The 20,836-nt window shown below is 44.1% G+C and overlaps 1 protein-coding gene across 4 annotated transcripts in view; it reads left to right on the top strand.

Moving 5' to 3' along the window:
- Nucleotides 1–20,836, top strand: part of FAT3 (FAT atypical cadherin 3) — a 748,816-nt gene that overhangs the window by 684,781 nt on the left and 43,199 nt on the right. For all 4 annotated transcript variants that reach the window (XM_085623129.1, XM_085623130.1, XM_085623128.1 and 1 more), the window contains 2 exons: nt 15,331–15,484; nt 16,379–17,034. In XM_085623129.1, coding sequence (XP_085479255.1) covers nt 15,331–15,484; nt 16,379–17,034 — 810 coding nt within the window. The remainder of the gene's footprint in view (nt 1–15,330; nt 15,485–16,378; nt 17,035–20,836) is intronic.

The following is a 20,836-nucleotide window of genomic DNA, read 5'->3' as shown; positions in this document are numbered from 1 at the left end:
GACCAGTGCGGTCTACCTTAGAACAAGGTTAAATTTCTATTCCCCGTCAAAAAATCTGAGGTCTGACAATAAATTGCTAGCAGGGACTCCCAGAATTTGGCGTGTTAGAGCAGGATGTAGGTCACTTACCCATCTTTGACCAGCAGCTTCGAATAAGCTCCCTCTCAAGCTCTGCCCAGAAAGCAGTGTTGCAGCATTTAAAAAAAGGCTGTAAACTTGGCTTTTTGTGCAGGATTAAAACATCAGGACCTCTATCACATCTGGCAAGTGTTGGGCACCAGGCCACTCCTCGGAGTAGCTGTGCGCGATACAAGTCGCCTTCATCATTATTTGGGGTGGGTGGTGGCCCACCTGAAGGAATAACACAAACTTGTCATGGGGAGCCCCAAAGTCACTAAATGAACTTGAGCTCAACAGCCTGGTAGTTATGACACAGAGCAGATATGCCTAATTTAGGGCAATATGTAAAGTATTTATTCAGTACCTAAACAATAACAACATTCAAAATAACAAACAATAAAAATGCCAAACCAAATTAGAAACATAGAGTAAAAATTAATAAACAAAATTACAAAAATAAAATTAGGGGAACCAGAGCTATGAATTTTTAGAGTTGTAAGTAAAAATAATACCAAAATGCACTAAGTACCAATGATAGTTTAAAAAAGTGATAGACCGGCATGCAGACACAATTTCAGACTGACTGCGATGGAACGTGGGCTGGTTACACCAGGTGGGCTTGTCCTGTCAAACGTTTTACCTTCTGACTTTTTTAATTGAGCTCAAAATCCTCCAGCGGGGCAAGCCTGGAGATATTTAGAGGAAGGTGCATCAAAATGGACACCATTGCGATACGGCCCACATAACAACTCCTGTGGTCTTGGAAAGCCAAAGCTTTTCCTCACTTTTCAGGGTTTCTGGAGAAGCTCCTCTGCACCATCTTAATTTATTTGTTCTCGTTACTTAGCTTAAATTCTCACCTCAAATATTCATAAAGGCTGCATCTTTCTCAATCAAACATCTGTATCCTGCAAGCTACCTCGACGTAAGGGCACATGCATGTAAACTCGCACATGACCGTAAGTAAAGCAAGCGTGTGTCATGAAATCAACAATAATACTGAAGCGACAAGGTGGCACGAAGAACCCTCGAGTCAATTTAGCGTAGGAGGTCAAGTATTCTCTGAAGGAGCTAGCCGGATAGCTCTCTCGAGGAGGCACACAAGTGTGATTATAGTACACAGTAGAAGTAGTAATGTGTTTATACTCCAGTACACTTAAATCAGCCGGTGAGCGCCATTTATTCTCTCAATAGGTTCAATCCTGTTTCGCTCTTCGACAGGGCATTTCAAATGTGCTGGAGATGTATCGTAAAATGTTAAATGAATCAAAGTGTTCCCCTTGGGCTGCTGTACAAAGGCAAGAGCTGGAATACGCAGCCTGAACAGAGGCCAGGAAAGAGTCCTGTGGGATTTTTGCCGCCTCTGTTTTTCGAATCAGTCTGTCGTGCCTTTGCTATCCCTGCGCCGCCAGTAAATGATGAATCGTCATCAGGATGAGCTCTAAGTTCACTCCAGTGGTTCTATAAACCAGTTCATTATAAGAGGGCAGGACCAGAGACGTGCCAGGCGCGGCGTCTGTGAGCGCGGGGCATCTGGAATCCATTATAGGAACAGGCTCTTAACATTGGACAAAATGGAACCCGACTCCATGTCGAACTCCGCTTGAGCCACAAATTGCAACATGTCTTCCTCCATGGCGGCATCGCTGGTTGCTGGCACGGCAAATGGCTCCGAATGGAATTGTATTTAGGCTCAATGGTAAAAGAATTATTGTGGTCTTGGCCCAGGAACACAGCGCCTATTATTTTTATCGATTCAGTTTTTTCAGGCTGTAACTTCGTACTTTGTGGTGTTGGCTGCTGGGCTCTAGAATAACATCTTTACTAGTTTGTAAAACTTGATTTACTCTGTGGCACAAAGTATGTAAGCTTCCCGTGGTTGTGTGTGGTTATATTTTTCATATAAACCTTTCCTGTGTAGGTTTTGTATGAGAAAAGGCTTGACATTTGAGAACTAAAGCCCACTGTACTGTAGATGTAAGCATTACATGGTCATGGTTACGATACATCAGGGAAAAGCCGCTTTATAACTTGGTCACTGAATGTGAAGGTGCGGTGCACTGTAACCAGATTTCAGGCACCATGAACAGCCTTGGATTGCTGTGGAAGTGAAGTGAATTAGATACTGGGCTTAGGAGAGATTTGTAAACTGGACAGTGGGCTTGCGGAATGACAGAAACTGCGGTTGAAGATGGCCGGCATGTAGACGATATAATAATAGGGATGAACATTGGGGTGGTAGCAAAAAGTCAATACTCGTGGTGTAGCAGTGTTTCGTTAAATAGTGCCAAGTTGAGTGGACCAGTTTCCTGCAACCACAAGTGTTTAGCAGATTAAAGGCTGTGATGCGTGTCTTCCGGTTGGATTCACAAAACAATTTGCAACCTGAACTTCAACTTATATGCAGAAACTGCATTTTATGTAAGTGTAATTTCCCCTTTGTAGTCACAAAACACTAAATTCAACATCTCACATGTAAAATTACACCCGCTCGGTGTATGTATGGCTGGATATTTATGTAGCATGAACCCGCCTTTATTTGCATAGCTGAGGATATATAAACATAAAAAGAGGGTTTCACATGTTTGAATTCCACACTTACATTTTCACACATTATACAATCACAATTTTAAGCACAGGGAGATTGCTGTTAAGCCTCATAACTGTATTTAGGACCCAGGCTCCCAGGTTTCAAGGACAGCAGATCAGCCTCTATGACTGGACTCTTCATGCAAGTTTCCAGAACACTTTGCAGACTCCCCTAGAACAAAGCTGGGGAAGTAATTTTGAAGGGAAAGCAACATTGAGAACAAAGTGGCACCTAAGCCAGAGTGTGAACATTCTCAATCTCATAGAAGCTTAGGGGCTGGAATTCCAGCATTTTTCCTTAAAATGGCGACCCAGAGTTTTTCCCCATTCCCTAAGACCAAAGTTTCCTGAATATCTCTGGGGGACTTTTGGGACTGAAGAAGTTTCCATGGATCAAGGACCTGGGAAGGAATGCTGTGTTGCCCGACAAATCCCTGCAACGCGTTGCCTCCCTACGTTGGACAGGGCATCAGGCTGCAGGGGCTACATAGAATAGGCACATGTTGAGACGTTTACACTTCCATGCACACTCACTCACTTACTCAGACATAACTTACAATTTACCCAATCCGAGAGTAAATGTACCCCCCACACGAGGAGAGTGGTCATTCCAGGGCAGGGATACCATTTGAAGGTAGTGAAATACATCATGTTGGTATTCACAAACATTTTTTATCGCCCTTTCCCAGCCTAGTCACAGTTAAATATGATCTCCTGTCAAATGCATGACTAAATCGACATCCCAGGTGGAAATATTTAGGAGGTAGCGGTGGGAGAGAAGGTATTTCTCCCTGGGGGAAAATATTTTGCCCAAAGAGAAAAAGAGAAAAGTGCGCAATTGCAAATGATTGTTTGCTAAGCATTTACACATGTGAAAATGTAGAATTTACATTTTCTCATGTATGAACGTTTACAATTGTGTAAACTCTAGCATAACTTTTATTCTTGCAACAGTTATTCAGAATTTGTTTTCCTGAGTCTTGGTCTTCATGCTTTGTATCAGTGAAGTTGTTTCATCGTCAATTTTCAGTCAATCACAATATTTATACTGTAAAACAACCCACACATAAGGGGCGATTAACATAACAGAATCATAAGAGCGTTAGAGCACCAGAGCAACATTAGAAGGGAAATGGCACATATACATGTCTGATGAGAGTGAGTTCCAGCCTTGACAAAAGCAATGCTTGATTTATGCTGGTGATGACATGTGTTGGATAGCGACACAAGCAGCGGCTCCTTCGCTAAGGCGGAGTAGCATCGCCCCCCACTAAAAAAAAAAAGATAATAATAGTATGTAATTATCATTTTGTTTTTCAAGTGGCTCTGTTTAGGTGTGGGCGGGGCTAGTCTGCCCACAGAGCAAGGGGAGGAGTGGTGGGCACTTCCTAAGTGCGCATGACGGTTTGGCCGCCGTCTTGGGTTGGTAAACAGTCATGCGCACTTAGCATGTTCTCCCTCCAACTGTATTGCACACCCTGGGTGGAGAACATGCACAGGCTCCCAGTCCCTGTCTGAGTGCTGAACAATGGCGCTCAGACCAATCACAACGCTGCTGTCATGCTAGTGGCAGCAGCGTCGTGATCGCCTTGGGGGAGTCTGGGAGCCTGTATGCTTCCTGATTCCTGCGTCGGATGGAGGAGAGGTGGCAGCTGGCAGGTAAGTGGATTTTCTTTTTTTAACTTCCCCATCTCACCACTACAGCCCCTAGCAGCCGCTACAATGTGACACACATATTGGAGGACTGGGACTTATTTTTCTTGATCAGATTTGGACCCAAAGCAATAGAAAGAAAGATAAAAATTATTGAAGGAAGGAGATGAGGGAAACAGTTACAAGGAGAGAAAGCCTGGATGGAAAGAAACTTGCAATAGTAAGATAAAGAGACTGGAAACAGAGGATGGTGGAAGAAAGAGGCAAGAATTTAAGTCTAGACTATGTAGACTTCGTATTCGGCATCTCAGATACGTGGCAGTCTTCTCAATAGTCTCCCAAGAAACACTTCATGCCCCTGCACTTATTTGGTTATTTTCCAAATTAACTACTGGGCAAAAGACTCAAGAATGTGCATTGCTCTGGAAACCCACAGCAGTGGGTGTAATAAAACCTATCTTGACCAGTTTATATCTGATAGTAGTGATCATGTGTCACCAGTGTTGACTACACAGGGTGGGCATTGATTGCTGAAAAAGGGAGATATTCCCAACATTGAAGCAGAAATGCTCTTGAAAATAATCAGGAAAACAGCTTCTGTGATTCTTCTTCGTTGATAGAGTTTTCAAGAGTGCTACAACCGCTGGTGCAAAAAAAGCTCCCTAGCGCCAGCGTGGGCACCTTGCCGCCATGTTGCAAGGGTGCCGTGCTGCAGGGGTGATTGTTTGTGTGCAGGATGGGACACCTTCCTGCACACAAACATTCATGGCGATTTGCTCTTTCTATGTGTGCTGCACAATGCAGCAAAATGGAAAGAGCAAAAAACGAGGGGAAATTATTGATTTCTCCTCGTATCGTCATTCTAATGCCTGGTAATCCATGGCGTTAGAATGGAGCTGTGTTTGACATTGCCTCAGCCATGTAAATCTGGGGCAGCGTCAAAAAGCAATGGGTGTTGTGGAACGCCCACGGCAACAGCCATTGCACACCCCTTTGCTGCAGAGGGCTGCAGCAGAAAGGGGCATATTTACAAGGTGGCATTAAGCGACGTTAAGTGGCTTAGCGCCACCTTGTAAATATGGTAAATGGTGCTACGCCACTGGAGCATCAAAAAAAGTGAAGCTCCGGTGGCGATTGAGGCTTGTAAATATTCCCCATTGTTTTCTATACTTTCAAAACAGCAATTACGTTGCACCACGCAACATGACAACATAATGCTGCAGCCTTCTGGAATGTATAGAAATGTATTTTTCTCTACTTTCTACAATCTCAAGGTGCATCATGCAACATAATTATTCAAGTTGTCACTTTGCAGAACAAAACATGGCAGGCATATTGAGAGAATAGAAAATATTCAAAGCAATATTCTCTATACTTTCCAGGAAGTCACCACGTTGCATAATACATCACGCAATGTGAAATCCATCTTGAAAGCACAGAACCAATGTGGAGCACCTGAAGGCTGCTGACGAGCAGCGGGAGAACGGGGGATCAACCGAGGGAGGTTGTAAACCAAAAGCTGAGCAGGACGGGTTGGGGTGGGTATAGCAATGGACGGACTCAAGGATGAGACAGCAACAGAAAGAACATGGGGCGGAGGGTGTAAAGGGTAAAGCAACACACAGAAGAAATGGGGAAGAAAGCTAAAAAATACATGCACACTCATGGCATGCTAGAACAAAAATAATTAAGTAGTTCAATGGAAGGATACAGGTCGTTCTTTGAAAAGGATGGTGAACAAGCTACGCTCCAGGGGAGGCACAAAAACAAGAAGAATAAGGAAAACCATTGAATAAGTAGCAGGCAAATGAGACTAACACGAAAAATAACCAATGATGTGCAATGGGTTGACCAAACCCTCATTAACTATTGGCTCTGTTCACAATAGGTCTTTCGACAAAGGTCAGATAAACGCTATCTGTAGATAAGACCTAAAAGAGAGGTCTTGAGAAGTCTGTTGATTTGCTGCAGATGCTCCATCTTGGATTTGGAAATGAAATTTAAATTGCTCATGTGGGTTGCTACATTCAGGGTGGGGCTGGGGGTGACCAAATCAGGAACAGCAGAGTACAGAGAGGATATGCTCTTGATTTGACTGCGTCTTAGCTTGTATAAGGTTTTGGGAAATATGGACTGTGAGGTGCACGGTTCATGAGGATGAAGTTGATATTTCAAAGTAAGACCATCGGTTAAGGAGAATTCAGTTTCATACAATGGATTGGCAGTATGTGATATCCCAGCATTACTCGACAGTTGATGTGTGCAATGGTATCTAAAAGGAAGCATTGTGTCCTTTTAATTGGAAGAATTAGACTATTATTGTGGCATTCAGGTGCATTGTGCTGTAGAGTACACTATGTCAAAAAGTAATGGACTGGTCGCAGAGGCATAAGCAAGAGTATTTCCATTGTTAATCCAACACACACAACAGTAAAGTGCACCCTTCCACCACTGTAAATTTACTTTATGTAACTTTCTATTCTAAAATTGCTTGAAAACTTCAAAAACTGCCTCAACATAATCTCCTACGCCGACGACACTGAGCTGATCCTCTTCCTCACCAAGGACCTCCTCACCGCCAAATCCAACCTCTACCAGGGAATGAAGTCCGTCGCAGACTGGATGGAGGACAGCCGCCTCAAACTGAACACAGACAAGACGGAAATCCTCATCCTCGGGTCCAACCCCTCCGCATGGGACGACTCTTGGTGGCCCACGTCACTGGGGTCCCCCCCGGCCCCCACCGACCACGCACGCAACCTGGGAGTCATCCTCGACTCGAATCTCCCCATGACCAAACAAGTCAACGCAGTCTCCTCCACCTGCTTCAACACCCTCCGCATGCTCCGCAAGATCTACAGATGGATCCCGACAAGCACGAGGAAAACAGTCACCCAGGCCCTAGTCAGCAGCAGACTCGTCTACAGAAACGCCCACTACGCCAGAGCCTCGTCCAAGCTCATCAACAGACTACAGAGAATCCAGAACGCCTCGGCACGCCTGATCCTCGACGTCCCATGCCGCGACCACATCACCCCCCACCTGAGGAACCTGCACTGGCTCCCCGTCAACAAAAGAATCTCCTTCAAGCTCCTGATCCACACACACAAGGCACTCCCCAAAACCGGCCCAGCCTATCTCAACAGTCGACTCTCCTTCCAACAGGAAACTCCGCTCCGCAGACCACGCCCTGGCTACGGTCCCACGCATCTGGAGAACTATTTCCGGAGATAGATCCTTCTCCCATCGCGCCGCCAGGACCTGGGACACCCTCCCCCTCTACCTGCGACAAACAGAAGACCTGCTGACCTTCAGGAGACAACTCAAGACCTGGCTCTTCGACCGCTAGCAGCAGCACCCCCCCCCTTCCCAGCGCCTTGAAACCCTCATGGGTATGTAGTGCGCTTTACAAATTATGTGATTGATTGATTGATTGATTGATTGATTGCCTTTCACACTCTCTCTTAAGCTGCGACTCCTCCAGTGTTGGCACTAATCAAGCTATCACACCTGTAGTGTCGTAGGACAGTAAGGCACGACACCGACACTTAATTATTCTTAATGCTCTTTTATTTCACTTCTTTCCTGTACCCTGCTCCTACTCTAACTAACTCCCCCCGCCTTCGCTCCTCCTCTTCCGTCCTAGTTCCCCTCCCACCTCGTGTGCTGGTCCTAGCGCCCAGCATGTTTCACAATCTTACAACACCCATGCATCCTCACTAGTAAAGTTTACCAAGAGATGCAATTTCTCACTCCTTAAACATCTTCTGCAAATGAACTGTGGGCTTTTTGATACACCTAGGGTCTGATCAGCATTCTGGGAAATGCTTAAAACCTTTATTGCAAGGCTGCCAATGATTAATTTGCTGTAAATGTGCGGGACATACATAAAAGTGTTTTCTAACCAATTAACTTTTTCACTGTCGACAGTGACGGGTCCTCCGCTATGGCAGAGGAGAGACGTCTCCTCTGCCAGCGGCCTCAATATTTGAATAAAAAAATGATAATAAAACACGTATATATTTATTTTATTTTTCCTTCTCTTCCACGCCTTGTGGGTGGGGCCATCGTGGGGGGGGCAGTGGTAGGAGGAGTGTTGGCACTGCAATCAGTGTGAATGACGGTGTGGCCGGCTGTCTCACGATGCACACTGACATCTCCCCAACCCAAGCTGCGTTGCCGGGTGGAGAGAATAACAGATGTAGACTCCCTGTCCCCTTTGGAGCGGAAAACAAGCCCGCTCACGCCAATCCCAGTGCTTCTCTCGTGCTGGTACCAGCATGAGAGAAGCGCTGGCATTGGCCGCAGTGGAGTCTGGGAGCCTTAGGAGAAAGAAGAGCGGCAATCGGCGAGGAGAAGGTAAGTTATTTATTTTTCTTTATATTTGTCATCCGGCCGGCCCCCCCTTCCAACCTCATATCCCTCCATCGCCCGCCACTCTGCCATGAGAGCAGCCGCTACTGACTGTCGGAACCATCTATCAAAGTGAGTGTCAAAGAGGAACATGTATATTTAGGAAGAAAACCCCAGAGGTAAAGGAGTGTGTTGGGGACAGTCTAATAGTAATACTGGCTTTACAGGGCATACACACAATTTGAATACAACTATAAAGGCAAATAAAGAAAATCACGGACACAAATACCCCAAACAACATACTACCCACAGTCAGAAGGGTAAAGAATGATTTGTGCTAATTGCATCATTTGTTTGTTGATTGGTTGTTACTGTTTTATGTGGTGCATGCTCCCTATCACTATGTAGATTTAATTAACATTGTGAAGATAAGCACAACACACCTAAACCACTACACACTGAATGCAGTATTAGGCCTGTGGCGACCTCTTCGGTGTACTGATTTAGAGCTAACTGTCTCTTGCGATCCAGGTTGTATTGGAAAGAAGACTTTATGATCATCTAAGAAAAGTCATAAGTACAGACAGCCACATATCAGAGGACAGTCACATCTGAGGACCAGCTTAATTATTGTACAGTGCTTTGTCTAACCAATGTGGTATCGCCTGCCTGAGTGGCTTTTATTCCAGCACATTGGTAATCTTTATTTTCATTAATCTAATTGTTTCCTGTTCTGTAATGATATAAAAGCGCATACTATAGCCAAATAGTTAAATGATCTTGAAATATGGTTCCTGGATAAACTTTTTTTGTGTAATACATATTATAGGACCACGCACACCAGCTAAACCATGTTGGTACCATTTAAATTCAAATGATATCGTGCTGAAATGGCCCTGGTCCACAGAGGCCAGAGAGGGGGATCAAACCACCAGATTAGCCTAGCTGGTGGCTTACAACAGCTGAATGCCAAGCAGCCACCAGTAATAAAACATGAATCTGACAGAGCCCAGAAGGCAAGTAGCATAACTCCAGCAGGTCACAGGTAAGTGTGCGGCTCATGTCACGCATGCAGATCAGGGCCAAAGAGAGCTTCCACATGTTTTAGTCATCACATAAACATTGTGAAACGTTTATAGGATACTTGAAGGACAGGGATTCTGTTACAGCATGTATAAACTTTACAAGGTCAATTCAAGGTTAAGTGCTGATTGAGTTAACAGCTTCCAGGAGGACTCAGTTTAAGGGAATACGTTTCAGGTAATATTACAATAGGTTATGTGAAACTATAAATGTAATTCAAATGACTGATAAAAATACAGCCCAGTGAGGTAAACAGTTCTGCCCCACAGCTCTTGTGTTTTAGGCTCCTTCAATCAGCTTTCCTTAGTGCGTTAAATGCAAGAACAACAAGGTGATGCATGGAATGCTTGAATTAGTCTCAGCCCCGGGCAAACGCTCACAGCTGCACCCCGATCGATCATCACTTTTGGCCCACCATGCCAGCTCAGTTTGGACCCAGCCATATACAAATCAGTCTTGACCCTGTTCCTCATGGGAGCAGTCCAGCCCGAACTGCCACTCCAGGCCCACCCTGAACTGGAGCACAAGCAACCCAGGTTTGTTTTTGCCCTTGTTATGGGCTCTTCAGCCTGGTATAGCTTTGTTCCAGTAGCACAGTAAGCCTGTGATCATGTCTGGGTATACCCGGTGCACTGAGGGCATCCAATGCAAAACAGAAGGGTGATAGATGGAATACTTGAATTAATCTCAGCCACTGGTAATCACTCAGAGCCACACCCCAATCTATCACTGGCCCAACATGACACATCAGTTTTGACCCAGCCAAATACAAATCAGTCTTGCCACTGTTCCTCATAGAAACAGTCCAGCCCGAACTGCCAAGCCAGGTCCAGGGATTTTATTTTTGTAAAGTAAAAACAAATACTCTGAACTACAGAGCATTGTCCTGCTGACGCAGCCCTGTAGTGCAGAGTACAATGCACTGAAAGAAACCACTTGGTGGTTATTTATACATTAGGTGGGTGGTCCTTTTGTCATGGTGGCCGTAATTTTCTGTGTCCCCATGGTGGAATGACAGGTAATCCACTTACATCTAAATCAGGCCCTTAGTGTTGAAATTACAGAGGGTAACAAGTCTTCTAGACCAAAGGTGATGCAGTGAAATTGCCACACTTCCTTGTGGTACGTTAAGTATGCTACACAGCGCAGACAAAAAGCATTGGCAAAGGCAATAGGTCAAAAATGTTACACTTATTAGCTTGGCCGATGCTTGCTTATTAATTTATAGAATCATTTAAAAAAGAATATTCTAAAAATAAACACACATTTTAAACTTGTGAAATAATGCAAATGATATTTTTTCATTATTATAGATTTTCGTTAAAAAAATATGATACAAAAAATAAACATTCATTCAAAACTCGTCAAATTAAGCAAATTAGGATAAACACCATGTGTATGTTCTTGTAAACATCTGCAACCATTTATTTGCTGGGTAAGTTGTTAGATTTTGATGTACTGTTATGCTGCTAATTAAAATTTAGTATGCAAAACTATTCAAATAGGCACCTCCATCTTCACAGACCAGAGGGTTTACAGTTCTTTTGTGTTTGCTGGTTTAATACGTTTAAAAAAAAATGGCTGTGCATTGTGAACAATGACAAGAAAACACCAATAACGAAGGGAAGTTTTGGGACAAACCTCCTTCTCATCATCATTAGGGAACTGATGACACGACAATGCGTTTGGAATTGATTCAATGTCCCATTCCTTCTCAATGTGCAAGTTTTGTTGATTTGGCAATTACAGTCATTTTCACAGTAGGAAAAAAGTTTATTCAACATCTTAAAATAATGAAGCATGAGAGTTTTGCAAAGTCTTTGATGAATTATCTTTCTGTTGAGTTGTTCTTGTTGTGGGGTTACCACATGATGAACACATCTTGATGCACCCATTGTATACTTGTCAGCACTTTCACACTTCTTAGTTACATCTAAAATAGAATTTCTTCCCAGAAATGACACATCATAGATATGAAGTTAAGTAGTGTGGAAGCACACTAAGACACATATGACTTTGATGGTGGCTAGGCGGCATTGGAGATTAGGCGGCCTGGGTGATTTTTAATTTGTTTTTGGTAAACGTAGAACTCAATACGTTTGTTGTTAGCTGTTCATGTTGTTTCATTGTGGTTTGTGGTGGCTCACATATGTTGAGTAGGGGGATAAGCCCCTAAAATTCCATGAAATTCGAGAAATTCTACAACATCTGCCCAGCGGGCAAAATTTGCAAAAACTGGCAAACCCATTTCACGACCGTAATTTCTCCAGTGTGCAGAGATTTGTATAAAGTGAGGGACGGGACTGGATTTTCACCTGAGAGTCTCCTAGAAAATGAGTAGTTTGTTGGAATATTCTACCCTCAATTGCCAGACTTTTCTAACTACTTGTTGTCCACATCAGTCGCTTGCACCATCCCACCATTTTATGTCTTTGACATCCACTTGGGCCTATTTCTACATGAAAGCAAATGTAACATTTGTGGTGGGTCAAGCTAGGGAATCTGCAGTGGAAAATGGAAATATATATTAAAGTATCTCAATGTAATTCCAAAATGAATTCAACAAACTACATTAAACTCTACCCATTGTATTTATTTAATATCAACATTGATTTGTCCCTATTGCATACATCTTTCCTAAGCAGTGTTTGGTGCATCCTATTGCCAAGGTCTGTTTCCCCATTACACACATATGTAATCAACCTGTTTGTCCTGATGTCATGGTCTCTAAACCCTCACACAACCTTAGCTTAGTCGCACTTACAGGGGAGGAGAGATTCTCCAAAGTATGGCTGAGCAGCTCAAGCTAGATGGCGTCTCTCCAAAGGCACACAAGGCTGCAGTGGCGTAGCGTGGGTCCACAGGGGCAGTTGCCTCAGGTTCAAAGTTTTTAGGGGCGCAATTTTTTAAAAGAAAGTATTACACCCTCTGACCCGTGGACCGTTAGCACTTCCTGAGCTAATGGTCCACAGGTTAAGGGGTGCAATACTTTCTTTTAAAATGTTGGCCTGGGTCCTGGCAACCCACACTACGCCGCTGGCTTTCTGCTTCGCCAAGTGCGTAACTCAGCTGCACTGTTATTGCAAAATGTACTATTTCCCTCTGTGATATCTTGTTACAGCTGATGATAGTGGCTCCTACCATAGGGCTGCCAGCAGCTTTTCCTCCCGTGCCATAGTAATTCCCCCTTACTGATGCTTCTGCATATTTCCTCCTTTTTAGGTCTCGCCTGACCCAGCGCATGCACTGGTCTGGCGAGACTTATTGAGAGGGCTCCAAAAAGTGATACCAGGCCAGCCTAGAGCTACAGTGCATGTGCGCGGGCGCGCGCGCTTTACCGCGATTACTTTCACTTTCGCGGCTGCAAGGCCGCTTTGATGTTTGATCGCAATCGCGATCCCTTTCACTTTCACGGTCGCACGATCGCTTGGCATAGCCAATAGGTCTCGCTTTTGGGACCTTATAAGTATTTAGTTATGCAACTGTTGCATGGCTAAACACTTATAGGGTCCCAAAGGCGAGACCTATTGGCTATGCCAATGCTTGTTTGGAAATTGAGGCTGATCAGATAATTTCCAAAATGTAAACAAATCTACAAAGAATTAAACTATCTAGTGTTTTCCGAGGTTTACGCTACCCTCAGTGGCTGATAAAGTCAACAGGCTATCACTGGTGGCCATGCACGCAGCACTATCACTTGATAATGCCCCACAGTTATATTTAGAGGCCATGTTAAAAAAACAAAACATAAATGAACGAGAAATAATTATCATTCAATTGATCTCATCCAAAGTTGCTGTACTATAACACTACTGGGATGTTTGTAGGCTGAAAGCTGCAGGTCAGAGCATTATTTCTTATCCATGGTGTCAGTGAAATAAGAAATAGACTACGGCCAAACTGTCAAAGATTTTGCACCAGGTTTGCGTCACTTTTTTGATGCAGCCTGATACAAAATTCCTTGTGGTATGTACAAAGCTATGCAAATGATAATTTGTGTTGCTTTGATACAAAAAGTAATGCAAAGCAACTTATCGTGCTGCCTTGCATTCCTTTATGCCAGGCTCCATGGGTGATGCATCCACCGATGAATTTTGCCACTAACCCATACCTACAAAGACTTGTAGACATGGTTTGCACCAAAATGGTGATCCTGCATGTGGCTGGCATAAGGAGGAGAAATATCCTATTTCTCCTCATTATTTCCTCTTTGCACGCTTGCTGCATTGTGCAGCACGCATACAAAGAGGTAATTATCTCAAAGTATCGTTTTTGTGCTGGAAGATAACCCTGCCTGCATAAAAACTGCCCTGGCCTTAACGCAGACAGCATTGCACTGTGGCACATGGGGGCCTGCGCTGGCGCTAGGCAACCACAAGTGTGCCCGTGAATCCAGAGAGCAGAAATGCACTGTTTCTTTGAAGAGATGGCACAGTTCTGCTCTCTCCCATTCATGGACCACAGCACAGCAACTTCACGTGCTGAGTTGCAGGAACTCTTTAATAATATGCCTGTATTTCTAAAGGCAACATTTCTTAATTGCTAGAGGTCTTAGTTCTTAGGCGGGAGTTGGAAAGTAATTTAAAAAACATGTAATTCTGAGCAAATCACTTTACTTCCTTTGTTGACCATACGCGATTTTTGGAATTTCCACATAAGAATTTAAATCAAAATGGCATCCATTTACATAGCACCTATTCTGCAAATCTAGCACAGATCCGGAACTCCTAGACCTATATTAGACAACAGATCTACACAAAATCCCACTTACGCTTTTGACAGCATCTTATGTTCGAGATACTGCTCTTGCAAAATAACAGTAGTGAATTGTGGGTAGTTCCAAGTTTTTAGGCGAACATCTGATTCTTTGAATCGAGGACACCACCAACACTCTGTTTCTGCCACCTGAAACATCTGCTTTTTTACAGGAATAATTTTAGCGTGCCGAGCTAGTAAAGTGAAGACTTTCAAAATGCTAATTTGCTCTTTGGGTTAAGGTATGCGCCGTATGAAATGTTACAAACATCTGTTGATAATGGTGTTGAAAAAATACAACAATGGAAAATGGTAAGGGCCAGTGGACTTATGATATTCTGTAACTGCTGTGTTTACCACGTAATTATGGATTTACAGCATTTGACAAATACTTTTTCAAATAATTTGCAGAATTCACAAATATTATGTTTCTAGCTCTAATGGATGACAATAATACTGTCAGAGAATGTGCTTCATAATTTTCCTTTTTGCCACATAATTTAAATAACCTTGCCCCATAAGTTAGCCCTTCATGACAATTAAACCTAGCATCCATAACAATGGTAAAGCAGTACTAAATTTTGCAGCAATATTATCTAAATTATGAAGCAGATTCCTAGAAGTACTCTTCTAATCAATTGTCTAAAGTATTACCAAAAAACTGCCATTGAGATCAGAGAAACATGATTGTGATGTTGATTTTTTGCTGCCTGTTTCCCCTAATTGAACAAATTCAGTGAAGAGTTTCAGTAAATGTCTCTTTTCTTCTCTATGCAGGTTATCAGTGCAGCTGCCCTTCCCAGTTCCTGGGGAAGAACTGTGAATCTGAGATCACAGCCTGCTTTCCAAACCCATGCCGCAACGGAGGCTCCTGCGATCCCATCGGAAATGCATTTGTCTGCAACTGCAGAAGTGGACTGCGTGGGATAACGTAAGACACGTCGTAGCAAAGGGGAGCCGGCCTAGATTGGCCTATATGGCCAAAGGCCAATGCCAGAAAGGATGGCCCATAAGGCCATGGCTCAGTGACTATTTGTGTCAATGTGACCTAGTTTTGTGACAAATGCAGGCAGTGTTTTTTTCATGGCATTCCTTCTGTAAGAGCTTAACTAGATGAGAAAAGCAGTTGGTTTGTCTAGGTCTGAATTTTCAGTGAAGGCTCCATACAGGAAAGCAGGATGGAGGAAAGACCGACAGGCGCACACACACACACGCACAAGGGTACCCCCACAGACGCCCCTCAGGCTTGGCAGACACATTGATGTGCCTCGAAATGTTTCATTTGCCGCACATTCCCAACATAATTCGTTTAGTGGAAAATTCCAGTTGACCATGTGAGGATACCTTAAAAACCAGTTTTGCGGAATGTTACAGTCCTCTATGTTTTAAAATATGTTTGCTTACCCCAAACTTTCCCCAACACTGCTCTGGCCACTTCCAGAACAGTGTGCCACTTCCAAAACAGCGTGCCACAAAAAAACTTGAATCATAATTTGGAATGAGGACAACTTTTCCTTTTGGTGTTCAGGCAGCTTTTTGCCCCATAGCCATGATGAGAACAAAGGCATCTAATAGTTAATTGTTTTCATGATGAAGGACCAGCAGTGACACATAACTATCCATCCTTGAGAACTAAACATTAACTTTTACTGAAAATATCTGTTGGCAATAAAGTTAAATAGTAAGAGCAAAAAGAATGCAGACTGAATCTTCGCTTTTTCTAGTCATATTACAGTTTTCGCAGCACTGTTCCATAAAATAATTTTTGTCCTGTTATATTAATTGCTTAAGTTTTACATCTGAACATACCGTGTATTTCTTGCAGGTGTGAGGAAGACATCAACGAATGTGAGAGGGAAGAGTGTGAAAATGGAGGAACATGCGTCAACATCTTTGGTTCATTTCTATGTAACTGCACTGCGGGATATGTGGGGCAGCACTGCAGCCTGCGGCCTGTGGTGGTGCCTAACATCCAAGCTGGACATTCGTATGTGGGAAAGGAGGAGCTGATAGGGATTGCAGTTGTCCTGTTCGTCATCTTCATCTTGATCATCTTGTTCATCGTCTTCCGCAAAAAAGTCTTCAGGAAAAATTACTCCCGCAACAACATCACTCTTGTACAGGATCCAGCGACGGCAGCCCTGCTGAACAAAACCAATGGAATTCAGTTCAAGAATTTAAGGAACAGCAGTGATAGTCGAAACATCTACCAAGAAGTTGGGCCCCCGCAGGTACCCGTCAGACCAATGGCCTACACGCCTTGTTTCCAAAGTGACTCTAGAAGTAACCTGGATAAGATGGTGGATGGGCTTGGTGTGGAGCATCAGGAAATGACCACATTTCACCCTGAGTCTCCCCGAATACTGACCGCGAGGCGTGGTGTTGTGGTCTGCAGCGTAGCTCCTAATTTGCCAGCTGTCTCTCCGTGCCGCTCTGACTGTGACTCCATTAGAAAGAACACCTGGGATGCTGGGAAAGAATGTAAGTATGGCTACAATATTCATAGTACTATTAAACCAACATGAAAAAGACAGTAGCTCAGATTTACAAATGCTTTGCGTTACTTTTCCAACACAAACCGAACACAAAGTGTTCAGGTGGAATTTACCATCCAACTCAAATTGTGATTTGCTTTAGATCGTAACCAAAAGGTAACACCATGTTGTGCAATGTGCTTTCTTGTGTTTCTTTGCATCAAGGAGATTTATCATAGATGGTGCATGGGAATGCCGCTGCAACCACACAGGGTTTTGATGCAAACCCTTTGCTACAAAGAATTGAAGACATGGATTTTCACTACAACCCCTTGAGGCAGGTGCAATGAGGAGAATTCATTTTATTTCTCCTTTTTTTCCCCCCAATTTGCATGTGTACTGGATTGTAAAGCACACACACAAAATGGGAAAAGGCCTAAAGCATTAGATTTGTTCTAGAAGGGCCCTCTTCTGCTACAAAAAGTATGCTTCAGACAGTGCCACCATTCAACTCTGGCGCATGGTTGTCTGTGTTGGCGCATGGCTGCCTAAAGAGTGCCAGCTTAGGGAGAGAGCAGATCAGTGCCACATGTTAGTAGATATGGCACTGCTTAGCTCTCTCCCTTACAAGCAATACAGCACAGAAACTTTAATTACTGCCTTGCATTGCGTGACATTTTGATAAATCTGGGCCAGAGTGTCTCAAGGGTTTTGCACGGGGTGAGATATTTAAAGCTCTACTCTTTTTGGGCATTAGCAACTGCCATGACTTGTACTGGCTGCTAAATTAATTCTACCCTCAGACATACATTATTTCAAATGAACATGAAAGGGTTTTTGCCTAGATAAAGCTAGAATGCACAGTAATAGTTTTGTGATGATATGCACTCTCGATGAATTTGGGGACCAACATACTATTGCCGTCTACCGCAGAACAGCCATGTTTTCAATGTTTCCATAAATATAATGCTAGTTTGTATTTCGTTTCTTAAATCTTGACAGTGATGTTGTGCCAAAACTGTGAAGTAGGCAAAGAGGCATCTCTTATCACCTGTTTCATTTTCATCAGTTTTCCTCTGAAGATGTTATTGTGTGGCACCCTGACGCTTAGCAATAGAAGGTTGTAAAGCTATAACCGCATAGTAAGTCATGTGTCAGGCATTCAGTCTGTCTCTGCAGTGAGCCAGAAGAGAGTGCACTCAGTGTAAGCAAGATCTGGTCCCTGTCAGCAAGATATGGGGCCTTATGTAGGTGGGCTGGCATTTACCACTTCATAAATACCGAATCATACCGATTCGGTATTTATGAAGTGGTAAATGCAATGTAGGTAATGAGTCGGTAAATATTACCGATTCGGAAAAATTCGGTAATTACCGAATCGGTATTTACCGATTCGGTAATGAGGCATACCTTCCCATTGAGGGGAAGGTATGCCTCATTACCGAATCGGTAAATACCGATTCGGTAATGGGGGAGCACATGCAAGGGTGGCAGGGTGTCACATTGACACCCTGTTGCACCCCTGATTCGGCCATGTGTGCACATGTGGCGCACATACATGCCCTTAGGGCATGTATGTCTGCCACATTGCACACTTAAACATGCACAAAAATGCTTTTTTTCACCTATTCGTCATTTACCACCAACCTTTAGTTGGTGGTAAATAACGAATCCCCACACCCACCACACACTCCCCCTACATTTCATTTCATGATTCGGTATTTACCGAATCGGTAAATTTACCGAATCGGTAATATTACTGATTCGGTAATTTTACCGATTCGGTAAATACAGAATCATGAAATTCTCCCCCTACATCTCAAAAGCCAAAATACCGGTCGGTAACGGTATAATTACCGAAAATCGGCCATTACCGACCGGTATTTGGCTTCCTACATGAGGCCCATGGTGCCTTATGACCAAGATAGTGTCTTATGTGTGCAGCATATGATCCCGTGTGAGCAAGATATGGCACTGTGAGAGCAAGATATGGCACTGTGAGAGCAATATATGGCACTGTGAGAGCAATATATGGCACTGTGAGAGCAAGATATGGCACTGTGAGAGCAAGATATGGCACTGTGAGAGCAATATATGGCACTGTGAGAGCAAGATATGGGTCCATGTTAGCAAGACATGGGCATACATCAGCAAGATATCGTCCCATGTGAGCATATTATAGACCTGTAGGAGCAAGATGTGGTCTCTTGAGAGCAAGCTAAGTCCCCATGAGAGCTAGATACGGTCCTTAGTGAGCACAACAAGGACTTCTTCAGAAGAATGACTTTTGCATTCAGAATCCTTCACATCGTCTCCAAGATGCAGGCCATCATTCCCTGACATGATAGTCCATTTGTGAGCAGATAAAAAAGAAGATCACTACTCTATTATTGCTGATAAAGTGTCGAATGGGAGAACTTTCTTATTTTTAAAGGAAAAGATATGATACTTGTTTCCCTCCCTCCTGAATTATAGAAATTTGGTTATCTGGCAAGAGACCTTAGTCTCTGTGACTGGCTGTGAGTAACGACAAAGAGTTCAGTGAAGAAGTATCCCTTAAATCCTGTAATCAGCTCCATCACTCGTCAGCATCATTGTTTTTGCATATCTACCAGCCATTTGAATCCCATTGTTACATTGCAGTAGAAATTATCCTAATATCGCAGCAGATGATGGAAAATGTTTATCCAACCTCTTCCTGAGGTGCTTAGGGCGGGCATCATCCACAAAAAAGGGAAAATCTAGGTGAGAAGACTTAAGCATGTCTCAGCCTAGATTTCCTGTTTTTAGGACTTTGCAAAATACCAGAGATATACTTGCAGAAATTGGAAACATTCGTACATTTCCATCCATAAACCTTAGATACCTAGGAGTCCATTAGGATGGAGGGCGGATCTCCACCGCCGGGCCGGCGGTGGAGATCAGCCCGCCATATGTCCCTGGTTCACCCCCGCCATATTAGTATGGCGGGGGCACCGCGGCGGACAGGAAGACCGTCCGCCGATTTTTCGCCAGTTGAAATATCGATCGGGCGGAAAAGGGACTCCATATGTTGGCGGTGTCTGCAAGACACCGCCATCCATATTATTATGGGGCATTTCTCATGCCTTTCCATGGCGGAGACTCTGCCATGGAAAAGGCATGCGGTAAATGCAACGGGGGCCCATTGTGGGCACCTGGGGGTTGGGGGAGTGGGGGGCAGCACTTGGGGGGTACCTATGGTACCCCCCAGCATTGTCATGGACAAGGTGGCAGGCACCGCGCGGTGCCTGCCACCTTGTCCATGCCAATGGACCATGTCCCTTCACAACATTGTGGTGGGCGGTGCTGTGAGCACCGCCCGCCACAATGCTGTGAATGCGGGATACCAGCGCCACCATGGCGGTGGCATCCTAATTGGCGGTGCGGGACTGCCGCACCCTGGTGGCCGGTCCCGGCACCCCCTAGTTTCTTTAACCAGTGGCAGCTGCCACCTACCTAAAGTGGTAGGGTGGCTGCAGGTGGAGAGGGAGGTGGGGGGAATAAAATATAAGTATAAAAAAAAGACTTACCTGCTGCTCCGCTCTGGCTGATGCCTGCCTCGTAGTTCCTTTTGTCGGCCGACTGCCGGTCGGGGATGGGCCCTCAGGGCACAGGCTCCGCACACAATCCAGGCGCTGTTCTCACAAGAGAGCAACACTAGGATTGGTCTGAGCGGCCTCGTTTGGGGCTCAGATGGTGTATTGGAGTCTTTGCTGTTACTCCAGCCTGGCTATGTAACACAGCCAGGTTGGAGAAACATAAGTGTACATGTGTGTTTGGCCGGCCTT

The sequence above is a fragment of the Triturus cristatus genome, chromosome 8, assembly GCF_964204655.1.
Source record: "Triturus cristatus chromosome 8, aTriCri1.1, whole genome shotgun sequence".
NCBI classification, from domain to species: domain Eukaryota; kingdom Metazoa; phylum Chordata; class Amphibia; order Caudata; family Salamandridae; genus Triturus; species Triturus cristatus.
Note: the sequence above shows the minus strand (reverse complement) of the source record. Positions and strands in the feature narration are given on the sequence as shown.